Below are 18,000 nucleotides of genomic sequence, written 5' to 3'. Positions count from 1 at the left end.
GGTATCTCACACTAAAATGTTATGTAACCATTGGGTCAAGGATTTCTGCCCAAGTCCTGGAGACCCACTGCTAAACATGCTCCTCACATATGGTATTTTCCTATATCTTTTATTATTCTCACTCAAAAGTCAAAATGTAGTAACCAAGATAGTTGAGCAATGCTGAGGAATGAGGGAACTCCAGGGTGAAATGCGCCTGGTTCAGACCGGATCGGGCGATCTGGTAGCGATTGTGGCAGGTGGTTTCGAGAACTGGTAGCGATGGCGGTGTGACGCTCTACCCACCCACCCGGGTGTCATTACTTCCTGGTTTTAACCAGGAAGTAATGTGTTTTTTACCTTCTGCGCATGCGCAGAAGGTTGTGTGCGTGCGTGGCATGTGCACTTCCAAACCGGTAAGGAAGGTAAGTAGATTTCACTCCTGGGGAACTCCAATGCCAGAATGTTGAAATTCTATATTAAAAGACACATCACCTTTTTGGGTAAAATCATGTGAAAATAAATAGCTGAACGCTTAAGTAAATCATTCCTGTTAGCAGCCATTGCTCTACTGCAATGATGGCTAACCTTTTTGCCATGGCAAAAGGGGGTTCTTGCACGTGCGTGTGTCCACACCTATAAATCTATGCGCTGCGACTCCGCACATGTGTGCACAACCCCCCCCCTTCCTGACATGCGATGGCCCAGTAGGCCTGTTTTTTTTCTCTTGCCTGACTCCAGAGCATTTCTAGCAGTCTGAGGAAGGCAAAAATGGTCTTTCCTACCCCCATGGAGGTCCTCCAGAGGCCAGAAATGGCCTGTTTACCAACTTCTGGTGGGACCGGAAGGCCCGTTTTTTTGCTGTCCTCAGCTTCCAGAGCCTCTCTAGGAGTCTGGGGACGGCGAAAACGGCCTTCCCCACCTCCACGGAGGTCCCTCGGAGGCCGAAAACGGCCCGTTTGCCTAATTCTGGAAGTGAAGAAACAGGCTGTTTTCAGCCTCCGGAAGACCTCTGGGGGATGGGGAAGGCCGTTTTCGCCCTCGCCAGACTCCTAGAGAGGCTCTGGAGGCTGGGGACAGCAAAAAATAGGCCTTCCCACCACCCCTCAGGCCGTCCGGAGGCAGGAAACAGCCTGTTTCCCACTTCTGGCAAGCTCAAAAGGCCCAAAAGTCAGTTGGCCGGCATGCGCCAGAGCTGAGCTTGTGTACCCAGTGATATGGCTACGTGTGCCACCTGTGGTACGTGTGCCATAGGTTCGCCATCACGGCTCTAGTGCAATGTTTCTCTGACATGAACCCAGAACAACTTGCTGGTCAGAAATAAACCTGCCATCAATGTGGCCCAGCATTGAATTAGAACTATGTAAATTTATGTTTTTATTAAAGATTTAATATTTTTAAATTTAAATGAATAATTTCCCCCTTTCTAGTTTCTGCATTTCTGCCATAAGACAAGATGAGATAAATCACTATTGCCAGCCATTGCTCTAATGCAGAGCTGTCAAACTCCTGGCCCGTGGGCTGGATGTGTCATGTACAGGCCATGCCCAGACCTGTTTTAGAGAAGGGGGGAAAAGTCCTGATATGTCACATGATGCCACTGTGAAGATGTGACAGCTCTAGTGCAATGTTTCTCAACCTCAGTAACTTTTAAGATATATGACCTTCAACTCCCACAATTTCTAAGCCAGGGATGTCCACACATTATAAAAGTAGCTGAGGTTGAGAAACACTGTTCTAGTTGTATGGCTGGTAGGCATCCTATGGGCAAGACTTGAGTTTCTTTCCTCATATTTTGTTTACCCCCGCCTTTTCAAATCCAGTAACATATTAAGATGTTATATTAAAGTACCACTGTAAATGAGGAAACAAATAAGGCTTGGCTATACCATCAAATTAGAAGAATTAACACATACTTGTCAGATAAAATGTCTAACTCTTGTATTTATTCTGCACTCTATGGTTTAGCATGGGTTAAATCCCTTAAACCCATCCCATTCCCAATTCCGCCTTACCTTTGACTCCTTCCTCCGGGTATATAAGTCCTTGTCTGTAAAACTTCTCCCTCAGATTTAGATGAATACCTATGAGATAAAGAAGCAAGGTTATAGATGTGTATGAATAGGTTAATTTATATTCTCAATAATAAATACATAAGTTATTTCTGTTATTGATGAAGTACTGAGAGTTATTGGGCTAGATCCTAGAAATTTAACAATACTCCAAGCAACTGTTTCTCAGGGGCAACCCTTATAAAGATAGAATTGTTGATATTCAAAGGCCAAAGAATTGAGGACTATGTTTTTTTTTAAATTCTTTATTAATTTACTTACAAAATTTATATTCCAGTTTGTATTCCAAACTACTGATTCTTTTTTTTTCCAGCTTTGCCCTCCCAAAAATTTAATTTCTTAGCTAGGTTTTATATCCCTTTCTAAATGACCCATATGATATTTGTTTTTATATCATACTCCAGATTGAACTTTACAAACATTGTGAATTTAAAAGCACATTCCCCATATTTAAAACATTAGTAATTAGGATGTACGTGTCACTGTTTTCATCCTAATTTCTAAAATTTAAACAGGAACTTGAAGTTGGGTAAAACTAGTACACAAAGGGAGGTAAGTAGGATCTTCTTAATTCACCAGCCATCTGCACCATGGAACAGCCCTATTGGGGCCCCAAGTCAATCAGCAGAGCCATGTTTTGAGGCCCTTGTGGAAGGGTGGGAGTAGCTCTCACCTCCATCAGCACAATGTTCCTGAGAGCAGGAGCCATTGCAGAAAAGGGTCTTTTCCTGGATCCTGCCAGACAAAGTTCTTTGAATATAAGATGGGCAGCAATGTCCCTTCTGTTGGAGCAAGAAGGGTGGGCTATTCCTATCGGAGTGAGAAAGTTTATTGATGTTATTTCAGTTAGAATAGAGATAATGCAGAAAGTTCCTGCTTTTTACATGAGAATAGTATAATATAAATAGCCCAGAATTGCTTCTATTCCATTTTATGATCTTTTTGCCATAGTTTTTAAGCACATCATTGCAGTTGTTAAGTGAACCAAGCAGTCATTAAACAAATCTGCTTTCCCCTATTGACTTTGTTTGTCAAATGCCAGCTGGGAAGGTTACAAATCAGGGGTAGATTCTACTTACTTTTACTATCGGTTTGCAACGGGGCCACGCATGCGCAGAAGCGTACTGATGACATCAGGGTCAGTGGGCGGAGTCTCCCTCCGGTTTTACTATCGGTTCTATAGAACCGGTCCAAACCACCACTGTTACAAATGGTGCTCGCATGACACCAAGAAGCTGCAGCTATCATAAATACATGCTAATTGCCAAGTGCCCAATTCTGATCACATGACTATGGGGATGATGCTATGGTCATAACTGTGAAAAACAGTCCTAACAGTCACTTTTTCTGTACCACTGTAACTTAGAATAATCACTAAATGAATGGTTATTAGTCGAGGATTACCTGAATGCAACTTTTAAAAAGATATGAAAGTAGCATTACAATAGAATATTCTTCTAAAAATACCAATATAGTGAATCAATATTTTGTCACAGAAGACATTTCCCAGGCCTTTGTATTTTTGTTTGTTAAACTGTTAAACAAATAAGGATCTAATCACATGAGGCACTTTCATAGATATTACATTGATATGCTTTCTAAAGGAAAGAAGTTTACATTATCCACTCACAAGAACACAAGATAATATCAAAGTTAAAGAAACGTATTGTCAATTACTTAAGAAAAACCGCTTGGGATAAACTCAAAAGTTATACAACTGAAATCCTAGATCTAAACAGAATCTCTAGCTTGGTGAGAAAAATAAGCCAATCAGAATTGCTTTAAATTGGAACTTGCATTAGAAAATCTCTGGCAGTTGGAAATTCTATAAGGTGAGGTTTAAAAGAACAACAAGCCCTACTTGGTAAATATACTCTAGCTTTTAGTAATGACAGAAGGTCCACAAATGGCAAATATTCTAGACACTACACTGTATGATGGCTACAGAGACTTTCAGATTCAATTTCACAAAGATGTTTTGCAGTACTGTATATAGATTTGTAGCTGTGGCAACTCTTTACAGTAAAGAAAGAAATTGGTCTTTTAAAAGTTGTAGAAAGGTATGACATTTGTATCCAAAGCACTGCATAATCTTAATATCTAGGTATAAGCCTCATAAGATTTAGTCTTGTTTCTAAGAAGATATGTTTAGTTTTTGCAGCCATGAATGAAATAAGGATTAACCTTACCTGAATAAGATCATAGTTTTATAGTAAGTTTTATTGTTATTAGAATAAGCTGTTGATATTATTAGAATTCTTTTATGTTTCTCTCATCTGTTTACAAATTAAGTTTATAAGATACATTATTTAAAATGTAGGTGTGATGGTTCTAAGCAGTTACAAACAGCTAAAATTCAATCTAACACTTACAATTTACAACACTTACAATATCACTAAGTGATATTTTTGCTTGATTGTTGGAAATGAATTCAACCAACAAGCATGGGTCGATAAAAACAGACTTTATTAAAAGAAAATAATAAAAACAATTTTGCAAAATAGGGTGGTATCCCAGCACACCTCAACAAGGAGTTTGAGCCACGAAGCCACACCTAAAGTTTCAAAAGCATTACATTTTATCCCGATGCCCCCCATGCCCCACCTACATCGCATCCAGTGACCGACCACAGCTGATCCGAAGCGCCTTTTAGAGAGAACATCATCTCTTTCTCTAATTACATATTTATCAACTTCTTCCCATAACTACCCATACAATATTTTGCAAGCATAGCTCTTTCTTATTTCTACTGCCCTAGCATTAAGGAATGTCCCCCTTTTCAAGGCCTCTTTCTAACGGTCCTAAAACAAAAGAAGATTTATTCTAACACAATATTGTTACATATTGGTCAGCATGTTCTCCAACTATCTTAAAGCAAAATAATATCTAACAAATTTACCAGAGTAGCAGAGTTGGAAGGGGCAGGTCATCCAGTCCAACCTGCTGCCTAAGCAAAATTGAATCTTTACTTATATGCATTTCTAACCTATATACCTACAAACTATTTTATTTTTGAATTTTCTTATATCCTACACTATTTCACTAATATTGTCTAAATCCTGTTTCTTACCTATCATATATCTTGCCATTATATTATGGTTTTCTCATTTATTTTTTATTTTTTAATAAAGGCTGGAATAAGCAACAACAACTGATCCTGCTTTTTTTTCGAAGTATGTCCGATAAAGAAGAAGACGCAAATGAAGATGGGGACGTAAATGAAAGCTCTCTAAAAGAGATTGAAAATGGCAGTATGCAATCTATTAAAGAACATGATACAACTGGAAGTTCTTCAGATCAAGTGCCAGAAGAAAATCAGCATGAAGCCACTGATGCTAATGAAAGTGAAACTATCCCACAAACATTGGAAATGTCAGAAATATCTTCCAGCAGTTTGCCCAAGGAAAAGGCAAGTGAATTCCAGGAGACTGAAACTGAAAAAGAAGCAAAAAGCTCTATGAGTCCTGTACAAGATAAAGAAAAGGAAAAATGCAGTTTAGATTCTTCAGAGAAACTAGAAACACTGAAAAAAGTTCCAGTAGATTGGACAGTGGATACAAAACATGTTGAACTTTTGGCATATCTATATGCTGAAGGATTAGCTGAAATCCCACAAGATTTTCTTGAAGTTCAGGCTAAAAAAAGTTTATTGCACTCTGTAGAAAATGCTTCGGTGTCTCAAATGCTAATCAGAGAATCACCATCTGAAATGATGTTTGATGACTTTACAGTTCAGTTACATACAAGAGGGCTCATAGAAGTTCCTTCAGCGATTTTTGACACAAAGAAGTTGAAGTTTTTGAATTTAAACAATAATGAAATAAAGACCCTACCACAAGAAATAAGGTTGTTGAAAAACCTGGAAATACTATGTATGGAAGAAAATCAGTTAGCTTCATTACCTCCTGAAATTTGTCTTCTTAAAAAACTTAGGACTTTGAATCTCAGTCATAATCAAATATCATCATTGCCACAAAATTTTTCTGAACTATCAAGACTCAGATGTCTTTTGCTCAGTTATAACAACATTGAAAAAATCAACTTTGCTTTAGAAAAACTTGAAAGGCTAGAAGTGTTAGATCTCAGTGGAAATAATGTGACCCTCCCAGACTCAATATCTACCATGAACAAATTAAATGCACTCTTTTTACATTCCTGTAGCATTTCAATATTCCCAAAGATGGTCTGTTACATTCCAAATCTAAATAAGCTTATTTTGTCAGAAAATCAGATCCAAAGTTTACCAAAAGAAGTCAAAGAACTCAAAGGTTTAAAAGAGTGTTCATTAAGTAACAACAAGCTTACATTTTTGCCCGTGCAGCTTTTTCAGTGGTTACATATTGAAAAACTGAGGTTGGATAACAATCAATTAGAAAGTCTTTCAGATAAAGTGGAAAAGCTTGAAAAGCTTTGTGACCTTAATCTTTCTAATAATCTGTTAAAAATAATTCCTGATAGTCTTTGCAACTGTACCATGTTAGAACGCCTCAACCTTAATGACAACCAATTAAGAGAGATTCCTTCCAGTCTATACAGATTGAAATATCTAAGAGAATTGTATCTAAGCAGAAACCAACTGATCTTGTTAGATGAAAAAATAGCATACATTAAGAAACTCTTAATTTTAGAAATATCAGGAAATTCATTAATGTATATTCCTGTTGAAATAAAAAGCTGTACTGAAATCATTAAAATTGACTTAAGTTATAACAAATTGGCTGTGTTTCCACTTGGATTGTGTGCACTAGCTGCTCTTAAACACTTAAATCTCAGTGGAAATTATATTTCAGAAATAACTATTGACATTTCATTTATTAAAAATCTGCAGCATCTAAATTTTAGTAAGAACAAATTGCCATCATTTTCCATACACCTTTGTACTCTTTCTAGACTGAGCTATTTAGACCTAAGTAACAATGAAATAAGCACTGTTCCCACAAGTGTGCATAAAATGCAATGTCTCCAGGTTCTGCTATTATACAATAACAAATTTACTTTGTTTCCCAGAGAATTATGTGTTCTAAGTCATCTAAAGGTTCTTGATCTTTCTGAAAACAAAATACAGTTCATTCCTGAAGATATTAAGGAACTATCAAAGCTAAAAGTCTTAAATCTATCAGACAACAAGTTTGCATCATTTCCAAATGAAATATGCCAACTTTTATCATTGCAGAAGTTAACTCTGAGTCAGAAAAATGGATTAAGGGTAAGCTACTTAAAATTATGACTCTTTATGCTGGCTGGGGAATTCTGAGAGTTGAAGTTCATACATCTTAAGGTTGCCAGGTTTGAAAAACATGATATATGTTCTGGTACACTAGGCCCAATAGCACAATCAAGATTGATTATTTTTTCTCCATTTTAAAATTACACCTTCTCCTTAAGCTGTTACCTCCTGGAATTGAATCTTCCTTAAATTATATCTGTACTCTGACTTCTGAAACGACTCCTAAAGATCAGAGAGCACCAATCTTTACAGTTCAAACCTGAGCCATATATATATTTTTCTATTGAGAATATTAAAAAGATTATTTGGATTATTATCCTTGTTTTATTTTGTTGTCCAGCACTGTTTTAGCAGAATCTATTTAATATTTTCTTATATAGGTAACAAAAGATGATTCTTTTATAACAAAACAATTCCTTGCTATAAAAATATTTTAATTGCTTTTATTTTCAGTTAAAATCATTGACAGAAGAGGTATCAAAGCTGAAATCTCTTAAAGAGCTGGATATTTCTCACAATGAATTACAAGAAATACCAGAAAGTATAGGGGACATACAGAGCTTGGTCACTCTAATAGCAAACAACAATTGTTTAACAAAGCTTCCCTCAAGTTTTTCGTCACTCTGTAATTTGTGTCATCTGAATCTGAGAGGTAAGCGGTTTTATATTTATTATCATAGGAAATGATACTCAGGTGTGAAAAGAATAACCCTAATCCAGTGAGAATGCGCAAACAAGTTGTGATATGCAGATCAGATGTAGCAAGTATAGAAAAGTGAGTGTAAACATGTACAAACTTGTATTCAGCTGCAATAGAATGCCAATAAATTATTTTGACAATGCTTGGATAACTGGAGAAGTGTAGTTCTTAAATAAGAAGATAATTTGGGTATATAGGGTTTGAATTACATAATAGAAATATTTGTCAGCTTATAAATGAAATGAAATCAATTGCAACATGATAAAATTGAATTAGAATTAAAATTTAAAAATCAAATGATTCATATAGTATAACCCACTATTTCCCCACAATTATATCAGTGTAATCACGTTGCTTAATATTAATATTCCTATGGTTATTAGGATTTGAAAGGAGGAAGAAAACAAAATTTATGCGACACAGATAATTTTTTTAAAAGAGGGAGAACAAGAGTAATCAATATTCCATAAAAGGCCCTGAGGAGTTTACATTTTTCTAGTATTTTACAATGCACACAAATGTGACTAAGAGTTGCTATGTAAACACAATACAGCTCAAAATAAAAGTCTTTCCCATAAACTGAGATTAGAGTAAGATGTGGTCAAAAGCTGAAGTTTGGGGTTGGCTGCAGGATATGGTCAAAAAAATTAAGGTGGTTGCTGATGATGAAATTGAAGCTGTTTATGTTTTTATGTGAATTGTACATTTAACACATCAAAAACAGGTGCGCTTTCAATTGCATCATTGTGGCTGCCATCTTGATGTTTTTTACCTTAGGAACTTGGAGTTTAAAAGGAAAGGACAAGTATGATAATACAGGTAGTCCTTGATTTACAACAGTTCGCTTAGTGACCATTTGAAGTTAAACAGTACTGAAAAAGGTGACTTATGACTGTTTTTCACACTTGCAGCATCCCCATGGTTACATGATTTATATTTGGATGCTTGACAGTCGACTCACATTTATGACCGTTGCAGTGTCCCAGGGTCATGTGATTCCCTTTTGTGGCCTTCTGACAAGCAAAATCAATGGGGAAACCAGATTCACTTACCAACTGGTCACTAATTTAACAACTGCAGTGATTCATTTAACAAATATGGCAAGAAAATACGTAAAATGGGACAAAATTCACTTAACAAATTTCTCACTTAGCAACATAAATTTTAGGCTCAATTGTGGTCGTAATTTGAGGACTACCTGTATTTTTACCTTATTCAGGATGTATTGTAAGAATAGTTATATATATATATATATATAAAATGACTATGAATGAATCAAGGCTATATTATCTAGAGCCGTCTGGTCTGTTATATAGTGGTCTATTGTATAGACTGTTTTACAGACAGAAAAGTTGCCAAGATGCCCTGCAAGAAGATGCATTGGCTTACTTTCTGCCAAAAATGTCCCAAACAAAAATTGTTTTCCAAACAATTCAAATTCCCAAGGGCTTCTTCATTTTGCAAGGAACAAAAGTCAGATTAAAATTATGCATGAGGAAAAAGGGCCAGCTGTACTATTGATCAAAAGCAGCCTATCCTGAGAGGGCCACAAATTCATTGCATTTACTATTCTTGTATTTTAATACAAGTGCAGGATGAGATAGTTGCGGAGTTTTCAACCTCCTAAACCAAGATGACTTGGTTCAGGATTGTAGCAAGAATTGCAAGATTGCAAGGAAAGTGTGTGTATGTTTGTTTGTGTGTGTATGTGCGTGTGTGTGTGCATGCGTGAACACATGCACATCCACCCTGGAGCAAAGTCAATAATAATGGGGCAAGGAGATCCATATACCTTTTGCCAACCTTTGCTGTAGCAAATGAGATTTTGTTGAGTACCAGGAGGTTGTGTTAGATTTCAGTAACCATGATTCATTATTGATGTCACATAATATTTATAATACTGATTTATTTTTGACTAATGAATTACAAGACTGAATCTTTCATCATGGCTGTACTTAGTTAACAATTCAAAATGGCTTTCTTTGTATTTATTTTACTAGAAAATAAGCTTATATACTTGCCTAGTGATATGCACCTTCTTCTGCAACTAAAGGATATAGATTTTGATGAAAATACTCTCATCAGGCCTCCTCTGGAAATCTGTAAAGGGAAACAACTGCTCCCCATCATACATTACTTAGAAAATGCTGATCAAAGAGATGGTAAGTTTGGATTAAATATCCCAGTATCAATAGACTTTCTACTCATGCCTCAGATTGTTTTCTTTGGGCTTCTGAGACTTCCTATCTACCACGGGGTAGGGAGGTACCAGTCTCCCTTGTTTCTTGATTGCTCTGATCATTTTACCTCCAATTGGAATAAGTCACATGAGTTAGAAGAAATTTATTATCTTATAGCATTGATAGATAATAGACAATGTTCAATGACGTTGTAATTATGTGTCCTTGCTAATAAACTGTGGCAGCAAATTATGAGTGTCTGCAGATTGTTTGCTGAGCATAAAACATAGCTAGACTGCACCAACACGTCACCTTAATTCACACTCTGAGGAATCCCACACTCTGACCCTCTTTTCATGGGTCAGCTGCTTGTACTAAGCCTCTTCTTCATCTCATTTTGGACACCAGTGTGGCAAAGACCTTTGTAAATAGAGGTGGAACTGACTTAAAAATTACAAAAAGCAAATGCTGGACTCTCCAAAGACATAGAGAACCTATTGAACTCTCAGTCTTTTGAACATTCAGAGAGAAAAACTGAAACAAAAGCAGACTTTTGTAGCTTTTTGTAGCTTCCATAGTCCAAATTGAGAACTTAAGATAGCATTTAAAATAAAATCTTTAAGCAAAGAGATAAATTCATCCAGCAACCATTTGAAGTTTCTGTTCTCCTATTCTTACACCAACAGTTTTAATAAATCTTCCAACGCTTCTTGAATTCAGTAGTGTCTGGCCCCTTCCTTCTGTACAAAAAGTTTTCTAGGTTGAAGAAACAATTCTCTTGCTTGTTTATACAGATCTGATAAATTAATCCAAGAGAGGTTTTCTCTGCTGACTTCTGTCATCTGCTACCTCCCTCAACCTTCATCTCTAATCCCTTAGTCCTGTATCAAAAGAGCCTTTAGGAATCACAGGCACTGAGTAGGCAGGTACTTATATTCTGCTGCTGTGGTTTATTTAAAAGAGGTTGCATTTTCTCTTCCCCATACAATGGATCCCCAAAGAAAGTCCTCGGTTACTTTGTATTCTACTAAAGACTAAATTCCATTAAATATAATTTTGTTCATGGCAAATACCTGGAGTTGCTTAAATGGCTCAAAATTCATCCCACTGTTTTTTGGGTCTTTCCCAGAACTCATGCTTGTTACTTGGGTCCTACTTACTTTGTGCTTTCCCTATCATTGTTTCTTCACTTCTACATTTTACATTTATCAGAAGATGAGTGGGTGGGCCCAGAAAACATTAATCAATATATATTACAAATCAGGAAAAGCAATTCCATTTAAAGTGTTTTCCTAAACAGACAACTATAGTCTATCAGTAGCTTGAAATCAAACAAAATGATATACTACAAATTAATAATTGTCTCTACAGACTGTTCTGGCTATATTAATAAACCCACAATTTAATACCTAGTTAAGGATACAGTTAGTCTCCAATCCTATATTCTTTTCAGTTCAGATGCATATTTAATTGTGATTTATTTTATTTTTATTTATTTATTTTATTTTATTTAAATGCCACCCTATCTCCACAGGACTCAGGGCGGCTCACAACAATAAAATAACCGAATAAAAGCGTGTTAAAATATATGTTAATCCCCGCAGTGCAGGCTGAACAACCATGTCTTTAAGTCGCGGTAGAAAGTGCGGAGGTCAGGGGCCAACCGGAGCCCCAGAGAAAGTTGGTTCCAGAGGATGGGAGCACCCACAGAGAAAGCTCTGCCTCTAGGGGTCGCCAGTCGACACTGTCTAGCTGACGGCACCCTGAGTAGGCCCTCCCTGTGAGAACGCACCGGGCGATGGGGAGCTGTTGCTGGTAGCAGATGGTCCGACAAATAACCTGGACCTAAGCCATTTGGGCTTTATAGCTCATCACCAGCACCTTGAATCTCACCCAGAGGGCAACCGGCAACCAATGCAAGTCGCGCAGGAGAGGTGTAACATGGGCGTATCGGGAACCACCCATCACAGCTGCATTCTGTACCAGCTGAAGCCTCTGGATGGTCCTCAAGGGCAGCCCTAGGTAGAAAGCTTGCAGTAGTCAATACGGGAGGTGACTAGTGCATGAGTAACTGTGCGTAGGGCATCCCGGTCCAAATAAGGGTGCAACTGGCACACCAGGCGGACCTGGGCAAACGCCCCCCTGGTCACGGCTGTTATATGATCTTCTAAACTCAACTGTGAATCCAAGAGGACACCCAAGTTGCATGCCTTGTCTACCGGGGTAACACCTCATCCCCTATAGACAAAGATGGAACCTCTAGGTCGGACCGGAATGCCATCGGACCGACAAGCCACTCGGTCTTGTCAGGGTTGAGCCGAAGCCTGTTCCTCCCCATCCAGACCCATACTGCCTCCAGGCAGCGGGACATCACATCGAGGACATCACTGGGCTGGTTTGGGGTGGAAATAAAAAGCTGGGTATCATCTGAGTATTGATGATACCTCACCCCGAAACCACGGATGATCTCACCTAGCGGCTTCATATAAATGTTGAACAGAAGAGGTGAGAGGACTGACCCCTGGGGCACCCCACAAGTGAGGGGCCTCATGGCCGACCTCTGCTCCCCTGCCAACACCGCTTGCGTACGACCCGAGAGCTAAGAGGAGAACCACTGCAAAACAGTGCCTCCCACTCCTAGCCCCTCGAGACATCGCAGCAAGATACCATGGTCAATGGTATCGAAAGCCGCCGAAAGGTCTAATAGGACGAGAACAGAGGAATAACCTCTGTCCCGAGCCCTCCAGAGATCATCCACCAGCGCGACCAATTTTGATCTACTCTTACTAGAGCAACATTTCCCAGAATTGTGTTTATAGTCTAAATAAATATAGTCTAAATAATTTGTAATATCAAATTGTTGTCCTCTAATATTTATAACATGTTTATTTTAGAAAAAGTCCTGGAGAAAATATTGAAAACCATTAGTAAAAATATTCCTCTTGAACATTTGGATTATTTTTGCCGAAAAATGCAACTTGACAATGATATAATTGTAAATATTGAAAATAAGAGGTTAGTGATATTTAATGATCAATATTTAATGAGACATTCTATCTTGTTTTGTATGGGTTGATCGCGGTTTCCCTTCTTTGTAAGCCACCAGGGTCCCATTGTCTAAGTTGAGCGGCCATATAAACACTTACATAAATAAATGCAATGTTTTTCCTTTTCCTAGTAGATAGCAATAGCACTTAGACTTATATACTGCTTTACAGTGCTTTACAGGCCTCTCTAAGTGGTTTTCAGAGTCAGCATATTGCCCCCAACAATCTGGGTCCTCATTTTACCCAACTCGGGAGGATGGAAGGCTGAGTCAACCTTGAGCCTGGTGAGATTCAATCTGCTAAATTGCAGGCAGTCGGCAGTCAGCAGAAATAGTCTGCAGTACTGCACTCTAACCACTGCGCCACTGTGGCTCAAAAGATAATACTTTTAATTAGTATTTTCGTTAATGTTTCATTGGTACATTTTTTTCACAGATTCTATCAATCATGGGGACATCAAGTATTTTTCTATTTATATTTTTAGATCATTTACATTAGAAGAAAAAGTTGCTGAGGCCTTGAACTCCTGGAAAGCAGCAAATCAAAATTTGTCTCCAACTGCTATGGTAGACCAGTTGATTAGAATATTGATTATATCTGGCCTCTATTATCTGTCCAACAAAATCAAAGCTTTAAAGCTGTGTTCAAGACTGGTAAAGTTTTGATAAACACTGTATTTCCAATTCCAACTTTTGGGCATATCTTGAAACTAAATACATTTATCAGCATTCAATACCTTGTTGATTTAGTGTGCTTAATCAATTGCACTCTTAATGGCCCTTGAAGACCATTGGACGCTACAACTTGTCCACAGTAGGTATTGCGGCTAGTGCTTCAGCAACACTACTATGACTTGAACTGCGTTGGTTTCAAGCAATGCCAGACATTGTCATATATAAAGCTCTACATAGTTTATTTGGATTATTTTGGAAAGTGTTTCCTATTGCATCTGTCCATCCAGTAAGAAACATGGTTTAGGTCCAATCTAGGGACCAGAGTCATTTCATGGGAGTGAGGAGGTATGTTCTTAGTTCACTGCATTCTCTTGAAACAAGATGCCATCTTGGATCTGCACAGCCTGCCTTCAAAAAAGTACTTAAAACCTGGCTACAATACTGGGTAGGACATCTGGAGTATCCCCACTACCCTGTCTTTAGATTGAATTATTTACCCCACTTTAACCACTGGAAATGTTTTAACTGTTTGTTTTAAACAGTTTGTTTTATATAACTGGGGGAAGGGAATAAAAGTTGAAATTATAAAAAAAAAATCATTATTTAAGTTTAAAAATGGATTTCAAAGAAAATTGCAAAATAATTGTAAAATTCCGTACTTAATACACATATAGCATAGAATTACATTCAGTACATTTAGTGCTTGGATCCGAACACAACTTTTAATCTTTAAGCTCTGTCTCTAAAAATTACAATCCCACATGTATGATTTGATCTCGGCCTGTCGTTCGTTCAGAACTGCGATAGGAAATAATCACCAGTAACGCACAGAGAATCAGGGTTTACTTTGGCAATGATAAGCTTGCAGTCAAAAGTAAAGTACAAGTCGGTGTTTTGGTTCAAAGTCAGCGCTGGGTGTAACCACACCACAGCGCTATTTAACAAAAACTCAACCCCTTAAACATACATCCGGTGATTAGCAATCAAGCACCCCCCACTCCCTTAACAGTAACAGCTGCAGCTGAGAGCACCAGAGCAGTGAGGACAGCAGAATCAGAGAGGCCCGGCAACGTCATCAATCATCGCCCTGCTATGCAGGAATGCTGATATCCAGGAACTGTTTGTGTGTTCTCTGCAGCTGCTTATCTCCGCTCCTCCGTCTCCCACACCCCCCATCGATGGCGAGCTCCGGTAGGACTCGACATTTGATTTGCACATATTTGCATTTGTTATTATACAGCCTGTCATAATAACATTATGATATATGCCTGGATTATGACCAGCACATAATGTTTTTCCCCCAAGTTTTTTATTTTATATTATTTATACATATCACTGCGTGAATAGTGTGGTACATGGGTATCATACATGTACCTATCTATTTGTATCAAAGACATAATATTATTACTTATAGTTATTACATTTCATTTTCATTATTTCATATTGCTTAAACAATATGACCTCAGCCTACCTCTTACTAAATGGACAATAAATGAATGTACAACGGAACCCATCCATACAACCCTATACAATGCTGTTAATAATCTAGGTCTAAGCCAACTAGTAACTAACAAGTCTCAATAACTGCCTCGACCTCATCTTCTGCAACAGCTTAAACTCAATTTATGGACTATAAATAAAAGAATCCTTTTACAACAGTGACCACAGCATGATTGACTTTTGTCTCAATATACTCCCTTACAAAAATCACCATAATAATGGGATACCCAACTACAACTTCAAAAAAGCCAACTATGATCTCATAGACACTGACCTCTCATCTCTTGATTGGCAAGACCATTATAACATTTTCTTGCTCGAAATCAATAGTTATTAATCACCACCAAAACCAGGAAAAACAAATTACCCATATCAATAAGAAAGCTTCAATAAAAAAAAGTCCCTCTGGTGAAAAACCAAAACTGGCTACATAGCTAACTTCAAAAGCTGCTACAAAAATATATGTCACCAAATAAAGACTGAATGTACCAATTATATCAAACAAGAAGAAAACCTTCTGTGCACAAAATCCAACTGCGCATTCTATAACTTTTGTAAACAACAAACTTAAAAACTCAAGATCCATCCCATCCCTAAAAGGACCTAACGGTAAAGACTGCAATGATGAAGCAGTTAAAGCAAACCTCTTTAACACATTCTTAGGCTCAGTCTTTGTAAACAGCAATGGTTCGTGCCCAACATTCCCTAGTCATACCACTAATAACTACAACGTTCTAACACAAATAGATTTCACAGAAGATAAGCACTACGCAGACTAAAACCATCTCTATCTATTGGACCTGATGGACTATGTGCATACTTCTTAAAAAAGCTTTCCACTGCTATAGCTGAACCCCTAAGCATAATCTTTGAAAAATCTTTCAGGACCAGCTGTCTCCCCAACCTATGGTCATCCCTATCTTCAAAAAACAAAAAACAAAAAAACAAACCCAGCCTAGTTGAAAATTACAGATCAATCTCTTTATGCTGCGTCACCTGCAAAGTCATGGAATCAATCATTAACCAATCCATTACCATCCACTTAAAAACAAACAACCTACCCTCTAACAAACAATTTGATTTCAGAAAAAAATTATCCTGTAATCTACAACTTTTACACTGCAAAAATATATGGACTACAAATCTTGATCAGGGCAAAGCAATAGATGCAATTTACATAGACTTCTGTATAGCCTTTGATTCAGTGGTACATGATAAACTACTTCTAACACTAAAATGCTATGGCATCTCCGGACCCCTACATAATTAGATAGCCATGTTCCTGTCAAACAGACAAGTGGTCAAAATAGGGAGCGCCCTTTCAAATCCTGCACCTGTTAATAGCGGTGTCCCCCAAGGCAGCATTCTAGGACCAACACTCTTCATACAATACAAAAATGACCTCCAATCATATTATAAGCAACTGCATTTTCTTCACCGATGATGTAAAACTATTTAACACCACCGACAATGCTGCTACCCTTCAAAAAGACATTGGTTTTGTGTCAGAATGGTCAAACAATTGGCAACTCCAAATCTCAACCAAAAATGCTCTGTCTTACACACTGGCAAAAAGAATCAGAACACAAAATACAAGCTGAGTGGACACGACCTTATAGACGACCCTCACTCTGTCAAGGGCCTTGGAGTACTCATATCCAATCATCTAAGTGCCAAAGTCCACTGTAACAACATCGCCAAAAAGGAATTAAGAGTTATAATCCTAATCTTAACGTAGCTTCTTGTCCAATAATATCACATTACTAACCAGAGCACATACAACATTTGCTAGACCAATTCTCAAATACAGCTCATCTGTCTGGAAGCCACACTGCATATTGGACACTAATACTATTGAACGTGTCCAGAAATATTTCACAAGAAGAGTCCCCCACTCCTCTTCTAGCAACAAAATACTTTATGCCACCAGACTTGAAATTCCGGTCTTAGACAACTTAGAACTACACCACCTTTGGTATTATCTAAGTGTAGCTCATAAAATTATCTGCCACAATGTCCTTCCTACCTGTCAATGACTACTTCAGCTTCAACCACTTCAACCAGCTTCAACCACAGCAACACACAAGTACGCAATAGATACAAACTGAAAAGTGAACTGCTCCAAACTTGATTACAGAAAATATGACTTCAGCAACAGTGTGGTCAATGCCTGGAATGCACTACCTGACTCTATGGTTTCATCCCAACCCCCAACCCCCCAAGTTTTAATCTAAGATTGTCTACTGTTGACCTCGCCCCATTCCTAAGAGGTCTGTAAGGGGCATGTATAAGAACACCAGCGTGCCTGCTGTCCCTGTCCTAATGTATCCTTTATTTGTATTCATTTATTATTCTTTTTTTTTAAAAAAATAAATTGATTTATATGCCGCCCTTCTCCGGAGACTCAGGGCAGCCTACAATGCATTAAGCAATAGCCTTCATACTTTTGTATATTTATACAAAGTCAGCTTATTGCCCCCACAAACTGGGTCCTCAATTTACCTACCTTAGAAAGGATGGACGGCTGAGTCAACCTTGAGCCTGGTGAGATTCGAACTTATAGTAATTGCAGACAGCTGGTCTTAATCACAATGCTATCAGTCTGCTGAGCCACCAGGCCC

At 37.9% G+C, this 18,000-nt stretch overlaps 1 protein-coding gene and 1 long non-coding RNA gene across 5 annotated transcripts in view; one reads left to right on the top strand and one right to left on the bottom strand.

Annotated features, from left to right (window-relative positions):
- LOC117655144 (uncharacterized) overlaps positions 1–18,000 on the bottom strand; it is a 39,739-nt gene that overhangs the window by 15,907 nt on the left and 5,832 nt on the right. The window contains exon 2 of the long non-coding RNA XR_004588569.2: positions 1,995–2,063. This is a non-coding gene — a long non-coding RNA (uncharacterized LOC117655144). The remainder of the gene's footprint in view (positions 1–1,994; positions 2,064–18,000) is intronic.
- Positions 3,244–13,938, top strand: LRRD1 (leucine rich repeats and death domain containing 1). 4 transcript variants are annotated; one of them, XM_060684377.2, is made up of 6 exons: positions 3,244–3,883; positions 5,183–7,257; positions 7,732–7,930; positions 9,979–10,140; positions 13,053–13,173; positions 13,690–13,938. In XM_060684377.2, the coding sequence occupies exons 2-6, from the start codon at positions 5,227–5,229 to the stop codon at positions 13,868–13,870; spliced, it is 2,694 nt and encodes an 897-aa protein (XP_060540360.2). In that variant the 5' UTR covers positions 3,244–3,883; positions 5,183–5,226; the 3' UTR covers positions 13,871–13,938. The 4 variants fall into 4 exon arrangements, with proteins under 4 accessions (XP_060540360.2, XP_034258153.2, XP_034258152.2 ...); XM_034402262.3 differs by having other exon boundaries at positions 3,861–3,915; XM_034402261.3 differs by having other exon boundaries at positions 3,862–4,111.

This window comes from Pantherophis guttatus, chromosome 4, assembly GCF_059756535.1.
Source record: "Pantherophis guttatus breed Tessera chromosome 4, ASM5975653v1, whole genome shotgun sequence".
Lineage (NCBI taxonomy): Eukaryota > Metazoa > Chordata > Lepidosauria > Squamata > Colubridae > Pantherophis > Pantherophis guttatus.
This window is presented reverse-complemented; position numbering and strand designations above follow the sequence as displayed.

Coding starts and splice junctions, on each gene's coding strand:
- LRRD1 (XM_060684377.2), top strand. CDS start 5,227: ATGTCCGATAAAGAAGAAGACGCAAATGAAGATGGGGACGTAAATGAA. Junction 7,258..7,731: donor GTCAGAAAAATGGATTAAGG/GTAAGCTACTTA, acceptor TTTTATTTTCAG/TTAAAATCATTGACAGAAGA. Junction 13,174..13,689: donor GTAAATATTGAAAATAAGAG/GTTAGTGATATT, acceptor TTATATTTTTAG/ATCATTTACATTAGAAGAAA.